Below are 23289 nucleotides of genomic sequence, written 5' to 3' on the forward strand. Positions count from 1 at the left end.
CCGGGTCCTCGGCCATGCAGAGGCTGAGAAGCTTGCGTGCTGTGGTGGCTGGGCGGGTAAAGGCATGGCTGGGAATAGCCACAAAAAGTGGACCGGGGTATACTTCAAGCATTCCTGTGCTTAGTTTGCCTGTTCTCCAAAGAGATGGGAGCCAGCAAAGGGCATGTCCATAAGCAGCGCATGGACATCCCCGGAAAAGCCAGTTATCAGCCAGGTGTGGCACAGTAAGGCCATTGACGAAGAAACTGTTCTGTCCAGAGAGTCGGTCGTTTCCAGACCACATCAGAGGGTGTACTTGCCTGCATCTCTGCAGTCTGTAATAGCTTGGGGAATGAGGGCCCTGGCCTCCTCCGGGACCATGGGTAGCACCCACACAACAGAATCCCACAGTGCATAGGGGTAACGGCCCAAAAGGCACGCAATATTCACAGACCACAGTGCCAGGCTAGTGGATGAAAACATTTTTTTCTAATGATTAACAGCCTGATTCATCAAGCTAAATTGCACTTGCAAAGGGCAAGATTCTCAGAATCTTGCCTTTTGCGAGTGCAATTTTTGCATTTGGGAATCATCATCCCAAATGCAAAATTCGCTATTAACGAATTCGCACATTTGCGAAGAATTGCATTTAAGGAATCTCTATTTGAGATTCCTTAAATGCAATTCATGAATCATTTTAAAATTGCGAAATTGCAATTTTGGGCCGCTATTTACCGAGAGGTCAGACCTCGTGGTAAATAGCAAAAACTTAGAAAAATGCATTTAAATGCATTTTTCTAAGTTGCATGTTACACACACACATGTCCTTTGGACATGTGTGTGCGCAACACCAATGTAGATTACATTTCAGGGGTGCTACAGGGTGTCCTTTGGACACCCCTGCACCCTTGAAATCGCATCCTTATTTGCGATTAGCAAATTGCTAATCGCAAATAAGGAATAACTCCCCATTCATTCCTATGGGCCTGTAGGCCCATATGAATGCATGGGGAGTTATTCCTTATTTGCGATTAGCAATTTGCTAATCGCAAATAAGGAACATGTAGGAATCGCAATATTTTTTGCAATTGCTACATGAATCCCGTTTTGCAAGTCCTTAATAGCGATTCCTTATGAATCGCTATTAGGGGCTCGCAAAACGGGAGAATGATGAATCTGGCTGATAGAGTCTTTTGGATTCCCTATCCGGTGGGGCAATAAGGAATAGGTCAGGATTTACACGAGATGTGGAAGCTTGGACCACTGAGACCTCCAAGATAGGGTGTTGAGTGAGGAAACTGGGGTCCCTGGGGAGGGACAGTGACAACGGCCAAACTTTCCATTCACAGGAGCCCCTGTGCAGAGTTTGGACCAAGTCCCAACGAGGACGTCCATGAGGGCTTCATTAAATAGGGGAAGCGTGTCTGAGGGGTGTCACTTCCAGCTGAAGCACCTCTGTCAAGATGTTAGTCTTGACAGCAACTGAGGGAAGGATAAGGTCTAAAATCTCGGCAACTCTTCTCACCACCACAGCAACCTCTCCTCCATAGCTACGGTAGGAGGAGAGAGAATGCTATTATCTGGAGAGGTGTCCAGTTCACTGGCGTCTGCCAATTCCTCACACCAGTCCATGTTAGGGTCTAGGGACTGGTATTCTTCAGGGTCCAGTGGCCCCCTCACAATCCTCCCCAGTCCCAGCCCTTAGGGATAGGACGCCAACTGGAGCCAGTATCAGATGACGCCTCTCTGGCTCCATGTTAGAGTCAGGGACGAGAATGGGGATAGCGCTATAGGAGGACATCGGGAACGTCGCCGTTGGGCCCGGCGCCGAAGAGGTTGGAGGTGGTAGGACCAGCGCCAGTCTGGATCCATCCACGGTTCCAAGGGGCCAGACTGAAGCTGGGAATGGAAGCGCTTGCGGACAATCAGTGGGGGCCCTTCCCGAAGCCATGGGGCACGTCAACTGGAATGGGCTGCCCAAATTGAAACGCATGGTCTCAGAGAACTCACAAAGTTGGGCTAGGTCTCGAATGATGATGTTAACTCCTTGGATGACTTCAGAGGACGGAGGACAGCTTAAGAACTCTTCGACTTCTTACTTTTTTTTTTCTTGTGGGATTTACTCGAAGACAACTTCGCATGTGACGAGGATCTTGGGCTCTGTGACAGATCCAGGGACTTTCCGCTCAACTGGGATCGAGACCGTCACGGTGTCTCACGCCAAGCAGCAAGGAGCTTGAGGAAGCTCTCCATCCAGGCCTTGGGGTGCATAGAGCGGCGTGTCAATGCAGGTCTTCGCGCTGTGGTCGTGTCGAGGCACCAGAGGCAAACAAGGTGCAGGTCAGTCACCGACATCTGTCAGTGACAGGTGCTACAGAGCGTGAAGACAGCCTTCCTAGTTGACATCCTGGCACACCAGGAGAAGATTAAAAAAAAAAACTGTCCAACAGTCGAAAAAGGTAATTCAAAAACGACTGGGGGTAGCTCTCTCCAGATCAGCGTGGCTCCAGATCTGCGCTGACTAATGTGGAACGCCACTCGGATCAGAACACCACCACCTACCAGTGCACAGGGGCACTGCTCAAGAAAACATTTCCAGATCTACTCGGACGGCTGGGGTTAATTCTAAGGTAAGGAATCTGAGGCTTGAAGTCTGTATCAGATATGTTTGCTCGATGCTCGATGTAATGTCATGGACTCTAGTTGTTGCAATAGTAGATGACTGTCACGTGTGGCACTTTCAATGGCCAATGCCTGTATTCTTGTTTACAGTGCCTTTCTTTGTTTGGATCCAGAATAGAAAGTATTGAAGCAAAAAAAAAAAAAAAAACTTTCTGATGAGACAATAAGTGCTATCACACAGATCTACAAACAAATATTTTGGCTTATGGGGCTCTTCATTTGATGCGAACCCACTATTATCAGTATTGTACTAGGTTACTTGGGGGACAAACAAACAAGACCATATAGAACAGCCAGCCACTGAATAATGGCAGATCGATGGTTACCTGTGGTTCACAGGTTTCATTTATCTCTTGCAGCCTTCTGCAAGCAGTCTCCATTGCAGCCAGAATAGGTCAATTTGAAATCTCAATGGACAAGGGGGCAATTTAGTTTAATTTAATTAAGGAAAATACATTCTTTTTCTTTTTTTTAAAAAATCTTTTTATTAAAAAAGCTCATGTTTACAGTCATCATACAGGTGTGTTGAAAAAGCAGATAGGATATCAACATTACAGGGTCCAAACTATGGCAAGCTTGACAATGCAAGGACTGGAATACACTTAATCCCCCTCCCCACCCCACCCCGCTCGGCACGGTACCTCCGCCCCAATACCCTCTTCCACTTCTTTATACACCCCCTGGACTTATATATCGTTTCCTCAGCCCTTTGATACCAGTCCAGATCACCAGTCCAGATCTCGCAGCCATTGGTCCCATTGCGGGGGGCCTGCGCCCCCCAGCAACTGGCGGCGTTGCGTTTCGCCACTCCAGCTGCCATGGCCAACCAAATCTCATTATACCGGGACCAGTCCGTGGGCCTTTTAATCATGAGCAAGAACCATCTGGGCTCCACCGGGACCGGCAACCCCACCACTTTAGCCATTGTGCGTGCCAATGTAGTCCAGTAGGGTACTAGGTGCGGGCATTCCCAGAGAATGTGGTGGAACGTCCCCTCTTCCTGACAGCCCCTCACACACAGCAGAGACAGGCTCCTGCCCCATGCGAACAGGTGCATACGTGGGTAATACACCCGGTGCAAGATCTTTAGTTGAACAAGGCAGACCTGGTCCTAATCACTACTTCACGGGGACAGGAAAATACATTTCTTGGGATGGAATTAGCCATGCAGTTCCCTTCTCGAGCTCAATGGCGGGCGGCAGGGGCTGAACCACGACCTTGGTTGATGAATCATGTATAGAAACAGAGGGCACTAATATGTCTCAACCCGACTTCACAATGGCAGCAAGCTGGAAAAGCCGGTCTTCCCTCCCATTAATAGGATACTGATGCGATTCAAGGGGGTGGCCCCACCTGGGTAAATGCCTCCTTGTGGTTTACTACCTTTCAGACAGAGTATGAAGCTGGGAAAATCAGGAACCAGCTTGCTGGTTCAAACTGGAACTTTTGCTGGAATGTCACCCATCTCATCAGTTAGCAGGGTCAGGGTCACCACAAATCTAGCGTGGCTAAGGCGATGCTGGGGCTGCGGTAGCAGTGGCTGCCTTCCACCGCTTCATGATCACAGCTACATTATTTTAATTGGATGAAAGGATATTGGGGTTTTTTGGAGGACGACAGGCTGCTTAACTTGTTCTCTGATATATCTGGAATAGTTCCAGTGATCGCTGCAACATGGCTTCAAAGTAAAACAAAGTGATGTCAAACCTAAAAAAGGATTCCCACCAATGTTCTTTCCACTCCAAAGGTCATTCTGAGGAAGGTGAGAGATGTGCACCCCTGTTGGCATCCATGTTCCAAGGAGATGCATGTTACACAATTTAATGCAAGAGGTGATAGAGGCCGTTATGACTACCAGGAAGGTATCCGCAGAGTGTCTTCCGCAATGCACGTTTCAAATTCACTCAAAGTAACATTTTACAGAGGTATTACCTCACACCCTCTAGAATGCATCGGATATATAGAACAGTGGCCAATACCTAACCTAGATGTCCTCATGCTCCAGCAGATTTTTCCCACATGACATGGCATTGTCCACCACCCGCCCCTTCTGGGAGGTGGGTCCTGGACAAACTCACAGAGGTAACAGCATTCCCTCATCTTAAAGCCTGCCTTGTAGGCATCTACCCCGTGCAATAGGTCACGCACTGACATTGTTTTGAGCTATTATCTTGTAAATGTCATTGTTTCTTTTTCCAAACATAAATAAAAGACATTGTAGCCCAAGTTACTACTTGTGAAACGATATATCTGTAAGAGACATTAGTTAGTGATAGATTACTTACCTTAGAATATGCCCAGGCGTCAGACTGGATCTGTAAAGTTTTTCGTCAGCAGTACCCCTGTCTGTCTGTAGGTGGAGTCGTGCGGCTCCGCGTCCGTCGCTGGCGTCGTAAGCGCCGAGATGACGTCACGGAGACTACTTAGGCACCACCCATGCACGCTGAAGTCCGTTCTGTACATGACTTTCCGTGCAAGGAACGCAGAGCAATGCAAGAAACGGACCACTGGTGCCATGAAACTAGGGCGCTGAAAGGGATGACCTTAACCCTAGAAATCAGTTCGCAGAACGGGGAGGATGGGCGGGGCGGTAAGGAATCTATCACTAACTAATGTCTCTTACAGATATATCGTTACACAGTAGTAGCTTGTGCATCTGAAAGAGACACGTTAGTGATAGATTCCTTACTGTAGAATAGATACCACAGCAATACCAATTCCGGTGGTGGGTCAGCGAACAAGATTACACCAAAAAGTCACGGCGAACAGAACGGCCAAAGAAGCCGGCTCTCCGGACTGGACTGTCAAGGAGCTTGGTAAACGTGTGCAGCGAGGCCCACGTAGCTGCCTGACAAATGTCCTGCAAGGAAACACCGCGTCCCAAGGCAGTAGTGGCTGCCATCGCCCTGGTAGAATGGGCACGCAGCCCCACAGGAGGCTCTTTCGTAGCCAACGAGTAACACGCTTTGATGCACTGAACGACCCGAGAGAAGGTTCGTTTGTGGACGGCCCAACCATTTTTGGCGCCCACATAGCCAACAAAGAGCTGGTCATCCACCCGGAACTGTTGTGTGCGCTTCAGATAGAACAAGGGCACAGGTTTTGGGTCCAGACGGTGGAGCCTCTCCCTTTTTTGAACAATGAGGAGGTGGAAAGAAGGTGGGCAAAGTGATGGTCTGCCCGATGTGGAATGGCGTGACAACCTTTGGCAAGAAAGAATGACAGGTCCTTAAAATCACCTTGTCCGGATGAACAGAAAGTAAAGGAGGTTTAGAAGAAAGAGCCTAGAGTTTACTCACTCTTCTGGCAGAGGTGATAGCTACCAGGAAAGCCGCCTTTAGAGTGAGAAGATGTAAAGGACAGTTATGAAGGGGCTCAAAGGGAGCGCAAATCAGATAGGTCAAGACAAGATTTAAGTCCTATTGAGGCATTATGAAAGGCACGGGAGGAAACTATTGTGTAATGCCTTTCAGGAAACGGTTAACAACCGGGGACTTAAAGAGAGAAGGCTGATCTGGAAGCCTTAGAAAGGCTGAGATGGCCGAAAAATAACCTTTGATAGTGCCTGGAGCAGAGCCCGGCTTGGCCAAGGATAGTAGGAACAGAAGGACCTCAAAAAGAGGCGCAGAAATGCAGAAAGCCTTTGCTGTGCACCATGCCACAAAATTTGTTCCATCTACAGGCGTATACCGTTTTAATGGAGGGACGCCTGGCTGCCAGAATGACAATCAACAGTAGGAAATCCCGAGGTCTACAAAAGTACTAGGAAAGTGTGAAAAACCACTACTGGCTGCTTTATCAAAATGAAAGGTAGAAATGTGAAACAAGTAAATACGCCCAACAGAACTATCTTTGGGCATTTCCCTTTTCAGGACGAAATCCCTCACTCACCAAAGGTGACATGCTTCATCAGTTGGGATTCTCCTCCCAGAGAAAAAAAAAACCTAGTTCCTCTGGGGGCTACAACTCACCCTCTGAGAGGGAAGAGCTCAGGGATGTTTTAAGTATGGTTTTGGATGTTCTAAACCCACAAATGAAGAGCTAATAATATGAGTGAGGGTGCAGCGCAAACAACATTTTTTAAGTTAAAACTAGCTCAAGCACGTCAAAAAACCTTTATTATAAGACATTCTTTGCTAGGATTAAAATAGCAGTGCACCAGCGGTCTAAATTACAAACCGCGATGGTGACGTAAGACTAATCGGCCAGAATGACATCACAGACTTAGGGAGGAAGATCGAAAGCAGTCAACTCTCGCCGCTCAATCTCACAAATGGAGGTGGAGGCTGGACCGGGTTGGGTTGAGGACCGTCCCCTGCTGCTGCGACAGAAGATCCTCCCGAAGAGGCAGTCGGATTGGGGGATCGATCGCGATGCTGAGTAGCTCGGGATACCAGTAACTTCGTGCCCAATCCAGAGCCACAAGGATGACTTGGGCCGGGTCGCGCCAAATCTTCTTCAGCACTCTAGGCAGAAGTGGTATAGGCGGAAAGGCGTACAACAGACTGCAGCTCCACTCGCGACAAAATTGTACGTTTTCTTCGGTGGCGAATAGATCTGACCAAGGCTCTCCCCACTGCAGAAAGAGACCATGCGCCACATCAGAGTTCAGACGCCATTCGTGATCCATCAAGCACCGGTGGCTGAGTTCGTTCGCCCTGGCGTTCAGAGAACCTGCCAGGTGTTGAACCACCAGGGTAATGCCTTGATGTTCCAGCCATGTCCAGAGGCGCAGAGCCTCCTGACATAGGGTCCACGACCCCACCCCGCCCATGTGCGTGAAGACCTGGACTACACTTCTCCGGACAGAGGGAAGGAATGCCTTCAGTGCAAGTCGGATCGCCCGAAGCTCCAAAAGATTGATATGGAGACGGGACTCCGCCGGAGACCAGAGTCCTCTGATCTCCGCCTCCTCCAAGCGGCCACCCCATCCCAGGAGGGACGCATCCATCACCACTGTGTGCTCCGGTTGGGGAAGGGAGAGGGATCTGCCATTGACCCACTCACAATTTGTGAGCCACCACTGCAATTATCATGCAGCGCCCTCAGAGATCCGGACATGATCGGACAAGTTGCCCTGATGCGTTGCCCACTGGAACTTCAGGTCCCACTACAGGGCCCGCATTTGCCACCTGACATGTTGCACTAGCAGGATGCAGGAGGCCATCAGGCCCAGGAGCCGGAAGGTCATCCTGACTGAAACCCGGGATAGAGGCTGAAAGATGAGAACCATAGCCTGAATATCCCGGACTCGCTGCTCGGGAGGATAAACCCGAAACTGCGTCTAATCCAGAACCGCTCAGATGAAGGAGAGCTTCTGAGAGGGACTCAGGTGCGACTTCGGCACGTTGATGGAGAACCCCTGCAAATGCAGGAGGTCGGCCGTAGTCTGAAGGTGGGTGACGACTGCCTGGGGTGAGCCTGCCTTCAACAACCAGTCGTTGAGGTAGGGGAAGACTAACACCCCTGACCTGCGTAGATGAGCTGCGATCACCGCCATCACTTTTGTGAACCCGAGGGGCGCTGGTAAGGCCGAAGTGGAGCACGGCAAACTGAAAATGCTCCTGGCCTACCGTGAACAGCAGGTAAGCCAGGTGGGCCGGCAGGACAGGGATGTGAAAATATGCGTCCTGCAAGTCCAACGCTACCATCCAGTCACCAGGGTCGAGGGCAGCCAGGACCTGAGCCAGAGTCAACATCTTGAACTTCTCCTTCCGGAGGAAGCGATTGGCGTTCCGGAGGTCCAAGATGGGGCGCAGGCCCCCTTTCTCCTTCTTGGGTACCAGAAAATAGTCTGAATAACAACCACGTCCTACTTCTGGCCCAGGAACAAGCTCAATGGCCCTCTTGGCTAAGAAGGCCGTGACTTCCTGTTGGAGAAGCGCAAAGGGATCCCAGACATGCAGTGGAACTGAGGTAGCATGGCTGGGGGGGCTGACTCGAAGGGGAGGGAGTAGCCCCTTCGGAAGATGTGCAGCACCCAACTGTCCGAAGTGACATAGTGCCAGTGGGGGCAGTGATGTTGAATCCTGCCACCCACTGGCATGGGGTGCACCCCAAAGCTTGGACTAGGAAGGCTTTGAGGCGGATGCTGCAGGAGTGGAGGTGGACTGACCCGCAAGCTGGCCCCCTGTGCCGCCACGGTGGCCACCACGCCTGTGGAGGCGCAGAGGTTGGTTCTGCGCAGGCTTCTGGCTGAAGAAACATGTAGGGGTGCCACTTCCGTGGCCACGAAAGGAATGAAAGGTAGACGTGGACTGGCATGTGGTGGAGAGACCTAAGGACTTGGCCGTAGTCCAAGACTCCTTGAAACGCTCCAGCGCACTGTGTCTTATCGCCAAACAGGCGAGTACCATCAAAAGACATGTCCATGAGGGAACTCTGGACATCCCCCGAAAACCCCATGGACCGCAGCCACGCATGGCGACACAAGGCCACCGCTGTGGAGATGGCTCTCCTCAAAGAGTCGGCGGTGTCCAGCCCACACCGAATGGCGAACTTCGCGGCATCCTTCCGCTTCCCAACAGCTTGGGAAAGTACAGCCCGAACCTCCTCCGGGCACAGGGGCAGAGTTTGCGCTACCGTGTCCCACACAGCGTGAGAGTAGCGGCCCAAGAGGCATGCGGTGTTGACTGACCGCAGCCCCAGGCTGGCAGAGGAAAACAACTTCTTGCCAAACTGCTCCAGCTTTTTCGATTCCTTATCCAGCAGAGCGGTAGGGAATGCACTTTGGTAAGTGGAGGCCTGAATGACCAGGCTCTCCGGGGTCAGATGATTTGTTAAAAAGGCAGGGTCACCCGGTGCTGGGCGATAACGCCTGCCCATGTTTTTTTATCCACATGAACCCCTTGTAGCTGGTCTAGACCAGGTGCCCATCAAAACATCCGTCCAGGCCTCATTGAATTGAAGCAGAGGTTCCATAGAACTTTCCTCCGGCTGAAACACTTCAGTAAGGACGTTCGTCTTGAGGGTACCAGTAGGCAGATCAAGGTAAAGAGCCTCAGTTGCTCTATAGAGCACCACAGTGTATGTGGCGCCTTCCTCCATGACAGCCCAAGGAGAGACAAACCCAGGCTCAGAGGAGAGGTCGAGGCCACCTGCAACCTCTGAGTCTTCCGCCCACTCATGTTTGTACTCGCACTGCCTTGCAAGAGGGTCCTCCGACCCCTCCCAGTCATCCCCTTCCTCCACGGCCCGAGACACAGGCTGCAGCGGCGGGGGAGGCACAGCGGAAAACAAATGCCCCAACGGTGCCGGGAACGGCCCAGTCGGCACCGATCCGGCTCCATGTCCCAATTAGGGTCCCGAGTCAGAGCAAAGTTTCCCGGAAACACGGGCAAGGGTGGAGGTGGGATGAACGGAACCCATTGCAGCACCGTCAACGGGCCGCAGGGGGCACCAGGACCGGAGCCGCCGGCAGAGGACCATGCGGCAACAGAGCTGGTGGCAAGCAAGGGCCCTCAATAGGGACCGCGGGGCCCAAAGTGGCGCCGGTGGAAGCCCTAGGCCTAAAAAGGCGGTCCATGGCGGCAAGGAACTCTTGCACCTGGGCCGGAGTCGCCGACAGACCCGGATAGGTCGGGTAGGCCGCGGGACTCTCAGGCTCCAACGGAGCCGTGGGGGAAGGACCCCTTGCCCCCTTGTCCGCATCCGGAGACCGACGGGGGAACTTTTCTTGTGACGTCTCTTTCCTGATTCCGAGAGTGAAGACTTTGACCCCCGAGGGGCGATGATGGTGGATCCGCGGTCGGTCCCTCAAGCGACTCCTGGACCTTGAACAGCGCGGAGACGACTGCTGGGTCTCGATTAGCTTTCGGGACGGCTCCTGCAAAGCCTTTGGAGCCATGGCCAGACAGTCGTAAAATGACCGGGAGTCATGATCGCACTCCAGACAGTAGAGATAGACGCCATGGGGGTCGGCCACCAACATCGTACAGCGTCAGGCCCTGCAGAATTTAAACCCAGGCTTCCCTACTGGGCACCAGGAGTCAAAAACTCAAAAGAAGTAGAGACAAAAGTTTCAAAAAAGTTAGTCAAAAAATGACTAGGGTACGTGCTCTAACCTGATCTGCGCTTGCTGGTGCGGAAAAAGAAAGAACGGACGTCAGCGCGCATGGGTGACACCTAAGTAGTCTCTGACGTCATCTCAGGGCATACGACGCCAGCGACGGATGCGAAGCCGCACAACGCCACCTACTGCTGACGAAAAACTTTACGGATCCAGTCTGACGCCTGGGGATATTCTAAGGTAAGGAATCTATCCCGAACGTGTCTCTTTCAGATATTTAAAATGCCAATAGCTAAAAGTTTTGTAACTGCGAAACCTATAGCATTGCATTTACACGAGTGTGAGCTATTGGCATTGTAAATGGTAATGGTAATGTCTTTTAACAACATAAATATAATGAATTTCCAATGCAAGTAACAAACTCATGTAAATTGGATAATTATTTTTTTTCCAAGATGTTGACAGCTAATCCCAGCTAGTCATAGAGAGAGAGTAGCAGGTAGGAGTCAAGGTATTGCCAATGCAGAGACTAAATGTGCAGTATAGACATGCAGACCAAGGCTGCATTTAAGTTTGTATAATGTATATGCACGTCCACTGTCAGCATATAAGCTGTAGACTCGGCATCTTCCAGAACAATCTGTATCCCCACCAACTGTATGTGCCTCGTTGTCACAATGTGACAATTCCAGAAGTTCCAGTTTCTTTCCACCAGTTCTTAAAACTTCCAGTTTTCTCTCGCACAGCCAAACGTCCTCTGTGCCAGCTGTCAAATTGTTTTACAACTTGCAGCCTGCTCTTTTCATGGTGGTTTACACCAATCCAGTCTTCCACCCAACCGCCCTGTCTGTACTGCAACCCTCATTGCAGCGCTCAGACAAAATGCCTTTTATTTACGTTTGAAAAAACAAAAAATAAAAAAGGCATTGTCGTTTACAATGCGAATAGCTCAAAATCTCCTGCGCACCACAGTTAAATCGGAGGCTTCTCTTGACACCTCTGTTTTCTGCAGCCCTCTCCACTCCGGTCTCCAAGCAGTCATGTGCCCCATTCGAGGCAGAAGGCCAATGTGATCCAGGTGAGCAGTTAGTAGAGTGTTTTAAGTGGACTGAAGTGGCTTTGACCGGTAGTACATTTTTAAGTGGCACCGGCTTGACTCTTTGTAATTCGAATTAGAAACCTGATTGAGGGCATCGGAGGTTCCCATTGGCCACTTACATTTAACGTACTTTTTGTTGCAGTGTGATATCAACAGAAACTTTAAAGAAATTATAGATGGCAAGTAATCAGACCCTTTCGTGCATATACCTTGTTATGGACATGCTTAAATAACATGGCATAAAATCTCAGAAATGCGTGGTGAGCCACAGTGGAGAGGACACGATTCGTAAGGCAAATTCCTTGGTGTGAGTTGGATTTGACATTTATGGATTGCCACTCCACCCCAGGTGCCTGCATGGCTAATGAAGGGACCTTTTGCAAGCCACCTTGGACTAGCTCTCCGCTGATAAATTAGTCCTCGCCCAAGAGATAAGTAGTTTAATCAAACTTAGACAAAAAGAAAACTAGAAGCTTTTTGTTTTGTGCCATTGCAGACAGTAACTGCGTAAATGGCCTTTCTAGAGTCTGTCTGGGTACGCCTATGTTGCCCGTCAGGGGAGCCGTAACCTGGTAGTTTGACTGTTCATACTGGAGCAGGTCCAAGATTGATTTACATCTAGTTTCTCCATCTGGAGTGCACAGTGGAAAAAAAAAAACAGAAAACAGTGGACTGGAATGCGATCTAAACGATTTTTCAGTGGCCGAAATTTTTTCGAACCCAGTAAGTGATGCGGATATGACTGATGTTACTGCAAGGTATACGGGAGCATCTTCTGTCCCAGACAGTGCCCTTTGTGTCCACAGGCCACCTCGCCGATGCACGGGAGCTTTGGCCTGTGAGACAGCATTCCCACCCCACAGTAACTGCGTACCCTGCACACCACAGTGGGACAAGCTCCTACGTCACAGCGGGCCTACGGTGCTTAATGGTAGAGTTGCGAAGGTGGTAGCTAGCAGCCGGGCATACTGCCAACCCTTGCAGTGTAGTAGGTGGGGAGGGGCAACGCTTCAGAGTGCCCCAATCAGTCTAGGGTCGCCAGTGCATATCTATGAGATCTCGGAGACTTGTGGAGGGGGGAGGGGGGTGGGGGGGGGTGGGGGGGGGCGGAGGGGACTCATTACATTTTACGGGGTGGGGGCACATCATTTTGCATTACCCTGCTGCAGGGCAGTGCTACCATCATAAGCAAGTAGAACGTTGTGTTGGGGGCCCCCAGCTGTGAGAGAAGTCAACGCATTGAAGTGACAGTGGGGGTCACCAATGGAACGAACAAGTCCTGGTATGGTAGGGAGAGTGTGCTTGTGAAGAGCCTTGTGTGCAGAGGCCACCATACGAGGTGCGGAGGCCACCATAAACTGTTAATTGACCGAAACCCCCAACACACCACTTTTCTCACAGCCGGAGGCCTGCAGATTTTCATCTGAGGCGGTAGATAATAGAAAGTATGAACTGTTAATAAATAAGTGGAAACATAAATTCCTTTGAGTCGTGTATTTCTTAAAAGGTCAAAAGATTATTTCGCCAGAGCAAACACAACACACACCGAGTACATATTTTTTAGGCATTTAAAACGCCTCAAAGGACAACAGGAGGGAGGGGGGGGTGGTAAAGAAGCCACGGACAACGGGAGGGAGGGCGGGGTGGTAAAGAAGGCACCAAAGCATGTCCTGTCTGCAGTACATGCACTATGCCACCCTTTCGGCCCTCCTCCCAAGTCCCTAACGTTCCCCTTAGAATCACAAGATCCTCACCGGAAAAGGCCACTGAAGAAGGACTTAGATGAACTCAGCTTTGCAACTGCTTCGGCTAAGAGCCCTAACACCTCTTTCTCTTCCGCGGAGGTATCCATGGCTGTTTCAGGAGACCATCAAACAGCAAGGATGACAAACACCGAGCTGATTGAGTCACTTCCGCCTCACACTGACAGGATAGGCACCTTTTTTCGAAATGCTTATGCGCAGAACAAACTCATTTGGACGAGTTACCGTTCTCTCCTGTCATGTGACAGTCAGATCAGAGTATGCATGCGCTCAGCAGAATATAAGAAAGTGTAGCAGAACGCTCAATTTACTGCCTGGTGGAAGAAATGCTGCACGTTTTTAAAGCTTCGTTTATCACCACAGTTCAGTTAAATACACAAACATAAAAATAGAAGGGAACTGCTGCTGCCTATTGTGCAAAAAAACATCATCCCAGGTACCTTCCCTTCACAATAATAACGAGACATAAACAAACGGCCGCATTGTCCCGCTGCGCTTTGAAAGTGAAAGAGGGCATGCGTGCCGAATGTAAGAGCATTGGCTTGTGTGCTTCACGGATGTTGTGAACATTTTTCTCATCTCCTTGTTAAATAAACAAGCAGATAAGAAAAGTCTTCACGACAGCCGAGAAGCTGGCTATCCAGTCCGGACCAAAAAGCCAAAAGGAGGCACCCTAGAAACCTTATTTCCAATTGCAGCCCACCGTTTAGCATAAACGGTGACACAAGCCAATGTGAATAAGGGGCGGGGCTTCAAGTCCTTTTCGCAAAGTACTCATCTGCAATAAATCTCGCCGAGCGAGCTGTGCATGTGCGCAGCAACGCTAGGCGAGACCTAAAAACGACCTCCCGGGCAGAACAGCAGATCAAATCACCAGGTTCCACTCTACTTATGTTGTTATAAATCACCAAGAGCTGTAGTATTAATACTAGACGGCTGAAGCTGATGAGCGCCTCAGTATCTAACCAGGGTAACGACAATAGCTTGTTAAATAGACGGACTAAAAACTGGAAGCTTAACTAAGACTATTTGGATTTAACACCAGACTAAAACCAAAATGTTCCTCATACCAAGACAAAAGCCGGATCTGGTGGCTCAGAGGACTAATGCGTCCACTGCAGGGGCCTGTGTTCGACATCATGGTCACAGGTTCAAATCCTGGCAGGTCCACTCAGCCTTTCATCCATCTGAGGTCGATAAAATGAGTACCATTGAGTTGGGTAACAATAAACATCTGTTATTCAGCGCCAAGATGCCTTCAGGTGAACGTGCGCTTTACAAATACATGTGTTATGTTAATAACATACATGAATACACTGCTCACAAATATGTTCCCAAACCCATTCGCATTAAACAACATGTGTGTGTGTGTCTGTCTGTACTCAGGGTACTAACAAATTGCATAGCATTATCCATTTCACAAAAAAGTCAGACTTATTTTTTTACACAAAGGAGAAAATACCACAAAGTAATTTCCAAACAAAAAACACAATTCATACACTGGTTTGAAAATTTAAAAAACGAATTTGAAACGTTTTATGTGTACCTGCAATGTATGCAAATAGGTACGTCTTCATGGGATTGGTAATCTCTCATTAAACCAATCATGTCCAATATAGAATCAAATGAGGACGGCACATCGTGGTCTGGCCAGTTAACATAGTGGAATTGGTGAATTCTACGGGAATCCTGATGGAGATGAACAGAAGCATATTGATTTATCAATGGCAGGAGAACAATTAATAAACTTTCTTTAGTACAACAACCACCCAAGGCACAGAGAAATTCTGCAGCTACGATTTAATATTTTTGATACAACTATCAAAATTAATACAATAAAATAAATGTTCTACTTATTCATTCTGGATGCACAATATGCCACAACAAATGCGTGTGTGTTTGTATGTGTGTGCGTGTGGTTTGATATCAAACACCCAACAAGGTCTGCTCCAATCCCAGTTAATCACCAAAGTATTTCTACATGCGCCCACAGAGCTGGACGCTACTGAATTTGCAAGATACCTCTTGAGGGTCCGGTGCGGTGTCACGTGCGTGGACGTCGCAGTGAGGGTTCTCGGGCTGGGGTTGAGGCACACAGTCTGGGCGGGACTGGGGCACAAGTCGGCCTGGAGCGCAGAACAGCCTTTGTAGAAGAATTAAGACTGAAGAGGCGCGGGAGGGCAGGAGCGTGACACCGTGAGCGTGCACGATGGCGTTCTCTGCGGCTCGTGCCAGTGGCGGCGCCTGCGGTCTTCGCCTGCTGTGCTTGAGGAGTGCTGCGCAGCTTGTGAGGCTATGGGACGGGGCCGCCAAAGCTACAAAAAACGAGGAGCAGCGCAAAGTGCCGGTAAGTGGGGTGAAGCATACTGTACGTAGGCTGGAGCATGCTGTACATGGAAAGCATGCCGCGCTTGAAGCTCGCGTGGTGAGCATTGAGCCGAAAGCAGAGAGGGGTGGGAAAGTGAAACTAACCGCATGACTCCCTGAGGCTTTCAAGGGAGACAGGAGATGGTGAACGTGCGCGTGACCTGATCCGTTTCCGGCATGCTGCGCGTGACCATCTCCTGTCTCCTTGAAAGCAGACTCGCCGACTATAGGTCTCGCTGCGACATCGCTTCGCGATTCGTCGCAGGTGCGATCGCCGTCCCCTTAGAGAATCTCGACGTCTGATCTACTCCGTGTGTCTATCTCCAAGCACTCTCTGGTCGTCCTTGTCACTTGAGAGGCCAAGTCCCTCAGCGGGTATTTTCCATGGCCCCTACCTACCTCGCCTTCTTTGATTTATCTGTGTCACACACACAGTCCACACAGTCCACCAGCAGAGCAGGAGGCCACAGAGCCTCCAGCATTGCAAGTCACAGACCCAGCCAATAGAGCACAGGACACTGAGCCTGACAAGCACATTGGGAGGCCATATAGCCCCAACAGAAAGGAAGGCCATGGGCCCGAAGGAACAGAATGAAGTACACATAATTAATTCAGATACTCCTGAGAAACAACAATGGTTAAGGACATTATTTTAAAGGAGAGACAATGCTAGAGCAGCTATAGTTTATGAAACACCAAACTTGTCTCTGACAAAACAAGAGACATTAGCAGAGCACATGGTACTAAATGGGAGGCAGCGATGAATAATGAAAATCCTACATCATGTATAAGAATCTTGGCATTTGCACACAAAAACAACAGCACCAAAAGAAAATGTTGAGTTTTACTAAAATGTAAAGCATTCCTTTTCTCAAAGAATAATTACCAGCTTGAAAGACTGAACACCTAAAACTTTAAACAGCCCCTTGACGGAATAAGTATTTTAAAAAAAGTCAAATCATTAAGTCACGTCAAAGAGCCCCTTAACATGAACCAATCAGGTAACAGCCTTCACAAATCTCACATTACAATCCACGCCATTCGCAAAGAGTTGAAATATTTGCCACCAGGCTCTGACTAAGCAAGTCCCAAATAAACTCATGAGACTGCATGCACACTTCTATGGAGCTCTATGCATGCTCACAAAGCAATATGCAGTGCACCCTTCAATTGTTTCATCTTCCCAACAGTGACAAAGAGTCACTTAAAGTCTACAAATCGGAGGTGAAAGCCGATTTTGCCAGGATGCTGGTAGTTTAAAAACGTCATGGCTTTCTAACATCCTGCATTACGCCTAAGACAGCCAAAACATTAAAAGCCACAGGGTCCCACACATCTGTTCTGTCATGGATGAAACAGTCTATTCAAATACAGAAAGAGTTTCACCAGGAATGTGTGCAAATATCTATAGAACTGGACGCATGAATGAAAAAGAATAGCCCACACGGGTTACAGATGGGCTCAGTTGCAGATGGGACGTTTAAAGGCTGTACACCTTGGGTCAAGTTCAGTGCTATCAGTTCCGATACAAATCTGGGGTGTTTTCAGATGACAACATAAATATAGAGCCCCTGATCTAACCATAGAGTAACGGCACTTGAGGACTCAAGTTTGAGTGTCTAACTAGTCTAAAGGTGATGCAAGTTACACCGTGCTGAAAATTGCCCAGACTTACTGTCTGGAAATTAATACAAACTATAAACAAGCATTTGCAATGCAATAGGTCTCGCATTTGCAAGAGTTGGAGCTATTGGCATTGTAAATGACATGCCTTTTATTAGTTTGTTTTGAAAACCTGCAAGCGGTGCATAAACACGCACTTTGTACGTATAGTCCTTGCTTACGAGAAGCAAGGCTGGCAGTAAAAGAGACTGACAGCCTTGCTGCTCATAAGCAAGGACTGTAAGTACCAAGTACTTGTTTACGCACAGCTTGCAGGTTTTCAAACGCATAAATAAAAGGCATTGTCATTTACAATGTCAATAGCTCAAACTCTCGCAAATGCCAGACCTATTGCATTGTAAATGCTTGTTACAGCCTGAGGCAGGACGACCGTGTCACAATAATGACACGTTTCCTTGTCCATGCCCAACCTGAAGTCCCCTTCCTCCTGAGGTCTCGTTTTTCAGATTCTTTCCGCCCATTAAATGAAAGAGCGCTGCTAATACCCTGCGATTTTGGTGAGATTTTACCGTTCACTGCTTATGAGGTCGTGACTGGAGGTGCACATTATGCTCTAGTGAAAGATTGTGCAGCTTGTGTGCATTGCAAGTCAGTTACAACAAATGTTTCCAGGGCACCATTGGTAATTTTCAAAGAATGGAAGGAGGAGCTGCTCACAGTGAGGAAAGTGTTCCTAGCACAGGCATCTTCCCTGGTGCTAGCGCCTGAGTGCAAGGCTTAGTCGGGAATATGATTTGTGGGGGGGATTACCCCAGACATGCCTTTAGCTACTCCTTGCAAGTGCTTTATTCCCACACTACTCCTGGCACTTGGGTGAATTGATACCATTAATGGGGATAACTTCAGTGCATGTAAAGTGGGCTGGGCTCGCAGCACATGGCCCCGCCCATCTCTTCATCTACTCTCACCGGTATGTGGCGGAGAGTATTCTTAAATTCATGTCTACAAGCAGCAGCTGAGAGGCACGCCCAGTTCAAGTCTAGGCGCTAGTGTTCTTTTTGCTCGGAAACTGGGGTGGCAGAGAGCTCTGACTCCTGTGTTTTGTGAGTTTATGTGAACATGTAATATTACAAAATTAATATTTGTTTATATAGAACCTATGGTTGTTTATTTACATATATATTGTGCTTGGTTGGCAAAAAGGCAAATGAACAAAAGCATGCCGGGTAATTGAATAAATGCATTTATTGTATTTATATTATATGAATAAAATAAAAATGAAAAAAAAATACAGCAAGGTATTTATAATTGTGCTCAAGATTTTCGTATGTCTTATACCATAAATGTATGTATTCATTCATGTCTGGTAGTTGGATAAAATAAGTGAATAAAAACTATGATTACAAAAATTACGTTTTATCCAGATTATATACTTGTGTGTGTTTTTTTTACCAAAGATTTTGTTGCAAGTGTTTGTATGTGGGTATGTTAGAGTGTCTGCACGATTTGTGCACAACATACGAGAAAGCAAATAAAAGTGTGTGTACCCGCGTGCATGTTTGTGTGTATGTATGCGACCAAAAGTGAAAACAAAACAGGAAATTGAATGCATGAGAGGGGAGAGAGCGAGTGAAAGAAAGTGAAAGCAAAATTAAGTGGACGAAACAATAGGAAGAGGGAGCGCTAAATAAAGAAATACGAGAAATAAGGCAATGAAAAAGGGAGTAGAAAGAAAGAAACATACGCGTCTATGAGCAAGTGAAGTATAGAAGGAAGGAAAGATCTACGAGAAAGGAGAGGGAGAGAGGATATGAAAACTATGAAATGGGAGAGAAAAGGATATAGAAATAACAGGAGATAAGAAAGGAGGATAGAGGAAGCTAAAGAAGGGAGCAATGAATGCATATGAGTGTGCGTGCATGATAGAGGGTGAATTGGCAAGGTAGTGAGACTTGGGGCGTCTGCAGACACTTGACAACTGTGATCAGCTATTTTAAAGAAAGCGCAGACTCTGCTTTGGCTTGATAACGGCCTGCACAAACACACGTGCCTTCAAGGTCAACAAACTGGGAAGGGCAACCAGCCCCGAATTCGTCAAGATGATAAAACGGAACTGGCAACAAGCTTTATTAATTTAAAAAAGCGCTGTGCCTTGACTGCAAAAACATCAAACCTGACCATAAGCTAACCAAAGAGTTCAGCCAAACGGGGTGAAAAACCCTTACCCGGCAGCCTGACCACAGGCCAGAAAAGCACTAGTCAATAAAAATGCTTACAAAAGATTCTTTGCTGGTGTCCAGTGCAGTGTGCCACTTGCCTAAGCTTAGCTTTCCCTCACACGAGGCGAAAGGGCAGCAGAGTGCCATCTACGTGTCTTGTCTTAGAAGCAAAAGAGCACGAGCTGCCCCTTATTACTCACTGTGCCAGGAATGTGCTGTGGGAGGGGAAGGCGCTACTTCCATGAGCACCGCTTTATTTTGGTGAGACACATGCTGCTCTGGTGCATGCCGGGGACTGTAGTTGTGAGACTTGCCTCTCTACGGATTTCTGAAGGTGGGTAAACTACAAGACCCATTAACGACGCAGTAACGGCCTGGCTTTACCCCTGCGTGCGATAGGAGGCATGGGGAAGATGATGAGGTCGAGAAGGCGGTTCCGGGCAGCCCTCAACTAGTTCAGCTGCATGTCACAGTTAGTGCAGCTCTGTGTTTGCCTCAGTGGAAAACCCTATTGGTATCGTGGATGGAGGTCCTGCGGACACGCGTGGAAGGAAAGGCGCCAGGTCACACTTAATTACTGTGTCCGCACACAGCACCTTATCACAGACAGTGGCAGTTGTTTGCGGTTTGCTGTTCTGTGCCGCCGCCTCCCCCTCTTGCGGCAGGCACCATGGGCAATGGGATGAACAAGGTAACGTGCGCTGTGACTGCCCGTCATTTCTGTCCTGTTGCCTTAGCATGGGTTTGTTAGTTCGGTCCAGGTGCTTAATGTAATTAAACGAGAGCCTAGGGAATGTGTAAAAATAGAATGCTGTCCATTCACAAATTCACAAGCTGGTAAATGAAAGCAGTTGACGTCAGATTGTCCAAGTGGACGGGGCCTAAGGGAGACAGGGCGGTCACCAACTCCACTTCCAAAAGAAAAGCGACAACAAAAGATCTCGCATGCGAGCAGAGCATGCGCTGCGTCGCTAGGCAAGACCTAAAAATATAACCCTACAGAAGCAGACACAGGGTCAGAGACATCTGTCTAGGATCCAAGGTCTCATACTACACTGTAAGGTCCAGCGTGGGTTTAAACAGGGAATGCAGAGTTAACAACTTAAGAACTAACCTAAAGTGGATGTAAAGAAAGTCTCTAATTCTGAGAAAGACTTCTAAGAATGGTCTCCTCTTTTTTCAACCAGCCACATTCTACACATTAGTATGCTGTCGAGAAAAAAGGTGTAGGGCCATCAGTGACATACTCAGATCCTCAAACAGGAACTATTTATATCTCCTAACCTCCTTTCAGCTCCTTGCATTATGCCAACCATAATTAACTGGTAAAATAAGGCATCACATGAACAAAAGGGATAACTAACTAATAGGTGTAATACAGTGTTCAAAGATAATCTGTATAACTAAAATATTTTGAGAGAAGACACTTTACCTTCTTTGCTAACGAAAATAAAAAGAGTAACTTGTTGGCCATTGTAGACCATATAGTAGATGGCTCCACCAAATAACTTTATGAACCAGATCGAGCTGTAAGCACTATAGGGCTATAATTGGAGCGCGGGGAGGGGGGTTCCCTTTGCTGGCCGATTTAAATTATAGGATTTCCAGATTCCTTTTTAACAGATGGGGAGATACTAACAGATTAGGTAGTTCAAGCATTGCTTTAACAATAGCTAAAATAGAATAACCTCATCTGAAAGTGTTCACCTTTTTAAATGAACAATATTTAAATCCCCAAATATGCATAGGTGTGAGTGAATAGGTTGATTTACTAGAGTCTTATTGCATTTCATTGTACACTTTGACCTAGTTGCATAAGGCAAAGCAAAAATGCAATAGAATATGCACCATGGGATTAACAACAGTGTACTAGCTTAGACATCAAGCCAGAGCTGTGCTAGCCATAAAAGGGATGCATGCTCAACACTTACATTCTGAAATTCAACACATAATGTTCGAATGAAATAGTCTGGTCTAGCGTCTTCAGTCTCCTACATGAAAAAGAATAGTAAAACAAATTAAATTTACATCTGAAAAATAATTACAAAGAAAGCAGCTGTCATCACTTAATGCAATAGAGGGCTCTGTGATTAATAACAAAAACCACATTCATCTATCAATGTTTTTGTACTAAGATGGATGTATAACGAAGCTAAACTACGAATTTGCTGTTGTGTTTAAAAGTAAAAGGCAATAAAACTGAAAAAATATACATAGAAATATAGGTCTTTTAACTAGGTTGATATGGTACAAATATGTCAAAATAGCAAGTAACTGAAAATTAATGCTTTTGATGAAGATGCATCTTTAGATCCTGTGGCCAGTATTGAGAGATGGCGCACAACTGAATAGGTTATCTTTTGGGGCAAAATATCAGGGACATCTATCCAAAGTCTGCTATTACACTTTTCTTCAATTTGACTTTATTAACCACAAACATCACTTTTTTTAATGGTCCTACGAGTTTCTCAAGCTTAGAATATGGTGAGCGCTCATTTTCCACATAGATCCTCAAATCTGCTTTCAGTTCTGCAAGAAAATGCTCATGTGGATGCCAGCTTGCTTCTTCAATAGCCTGGTCAGTCACATAAGAACACAAAATAATGGCACATTGATAGGTCACATCCTCAAAAACAAAGCATACTTACGCAATACAGGATTAACCTTGAGCAGCCGTTTCGCCCAAAAAATAAGAGCAGAATGCCATGTACATCTTCATCGTGTCCCAACTTCAATGCTAGTTTATGAAGCATGCAAGCAAATTCCAAGGACATTCTGAAGTGCTTTCCGTATAATAATGGCAGCAAGAGATGGGTCTCATTTACCAAGTTGCATTTGGCTATCTATACAATATTAGTATCGTCTGGAGTGGCAGCCAAGTTTGACATTGAGGGGTGAGAACAACGTTTTGGCTTGGATCCAAGTGTTACAACACAATTTAAACCACTGAAAAAAATCACAGCTACATGAAAACACCTTTCCAGCTACTTAACGATATTTAAGCACAAATGAAAGACTGCAGTAGAAACACAGGAGCAGATCATGTCTGTGTAGTAATGTATAATTTTAGCAGCTAAATTCCAGACTCTCACGACATCCAGTCACAAGAAAAATAAGTGAGAGCTTAAATACTTACACACGAGATCTTAAATGGTCCAAAAGTTAAAGGTTCCTCCCTGTATGGTGGACAGTAGCGCTCACATTTTTTCTGGAACAGCAAAATCATTAGAGTTAGAATTTTATTTATAAAATAAAAAAACACACTTTCTAAACATTTTGCAAAAAGGGGTCTTTGTTACTTGTCACAATTGCTTCTATTGTTATACATTAGCTAATTAAGCAACTAATAGCGTATTTTCATTTCCATAATTGCTAGCAAACCAAGGAATACTAAATGTTGAAAGTACGTTACTAAACTTTGCAAATAACAGTAAAAATCATAGTCTCTGTGGAGCGTGATATTATAGGGTATGCCCTTTAGTAAATACGATCAGTTGGTTATCTAGTTTCAAGTTTCCAAATTCAGAAATAGCCCTTAAAACCAATAAA

At 47.2% G+C, this 23289-nt stretch overlaps 1 protein-coding gene across 3 annotated transcripts in view; it reads right to left on the reverse strand.

The window, feature by feature from the left end:
• The window catches only part of PTPN12 (protein tyrosine phosphatase non-receptor type 12), a 445738-nt gene that overhangs the window by 269454 nt on the left and 152995 nt on the right, over positions 1-23289 (reverse strand). For all 3 annotated transcript variants that reach the window (XM_078679268.1, XM_078679259.1, XM_078679277.1), the window contains exons 6-8: positions 22877-22948; positions 21672-21731; positions 15078-15220 (exon numbers count right to left, since the gene is read on the reverse strand). In XM_078679268.1, coding sequence (XP_078535394.1) covers positions 15078-15220; positions 21672-21731; positions 22877-22948 — 275 coding nt within the window. The remainder of the gene's footprint in view (positions 1-15077; positions 15221-21671; positions 21732-22876; positions 22949-23289) is intronic.

Source organism: Lissotriton helveticus, chromosome 1_1 (genome assembly GCF_964261635.1).
Source record: "Lissotriton helveticus chromosome 1_1, aLisHel1.1, whole genome shotgun sequence".
Taxonomy (NCBI): domain Eukaryota; kingdom Metazoa; phylum Chordata; class Amphibia; order Caudata; family Salamandridae; genus Lissotriton; species Lissotriton helveticus.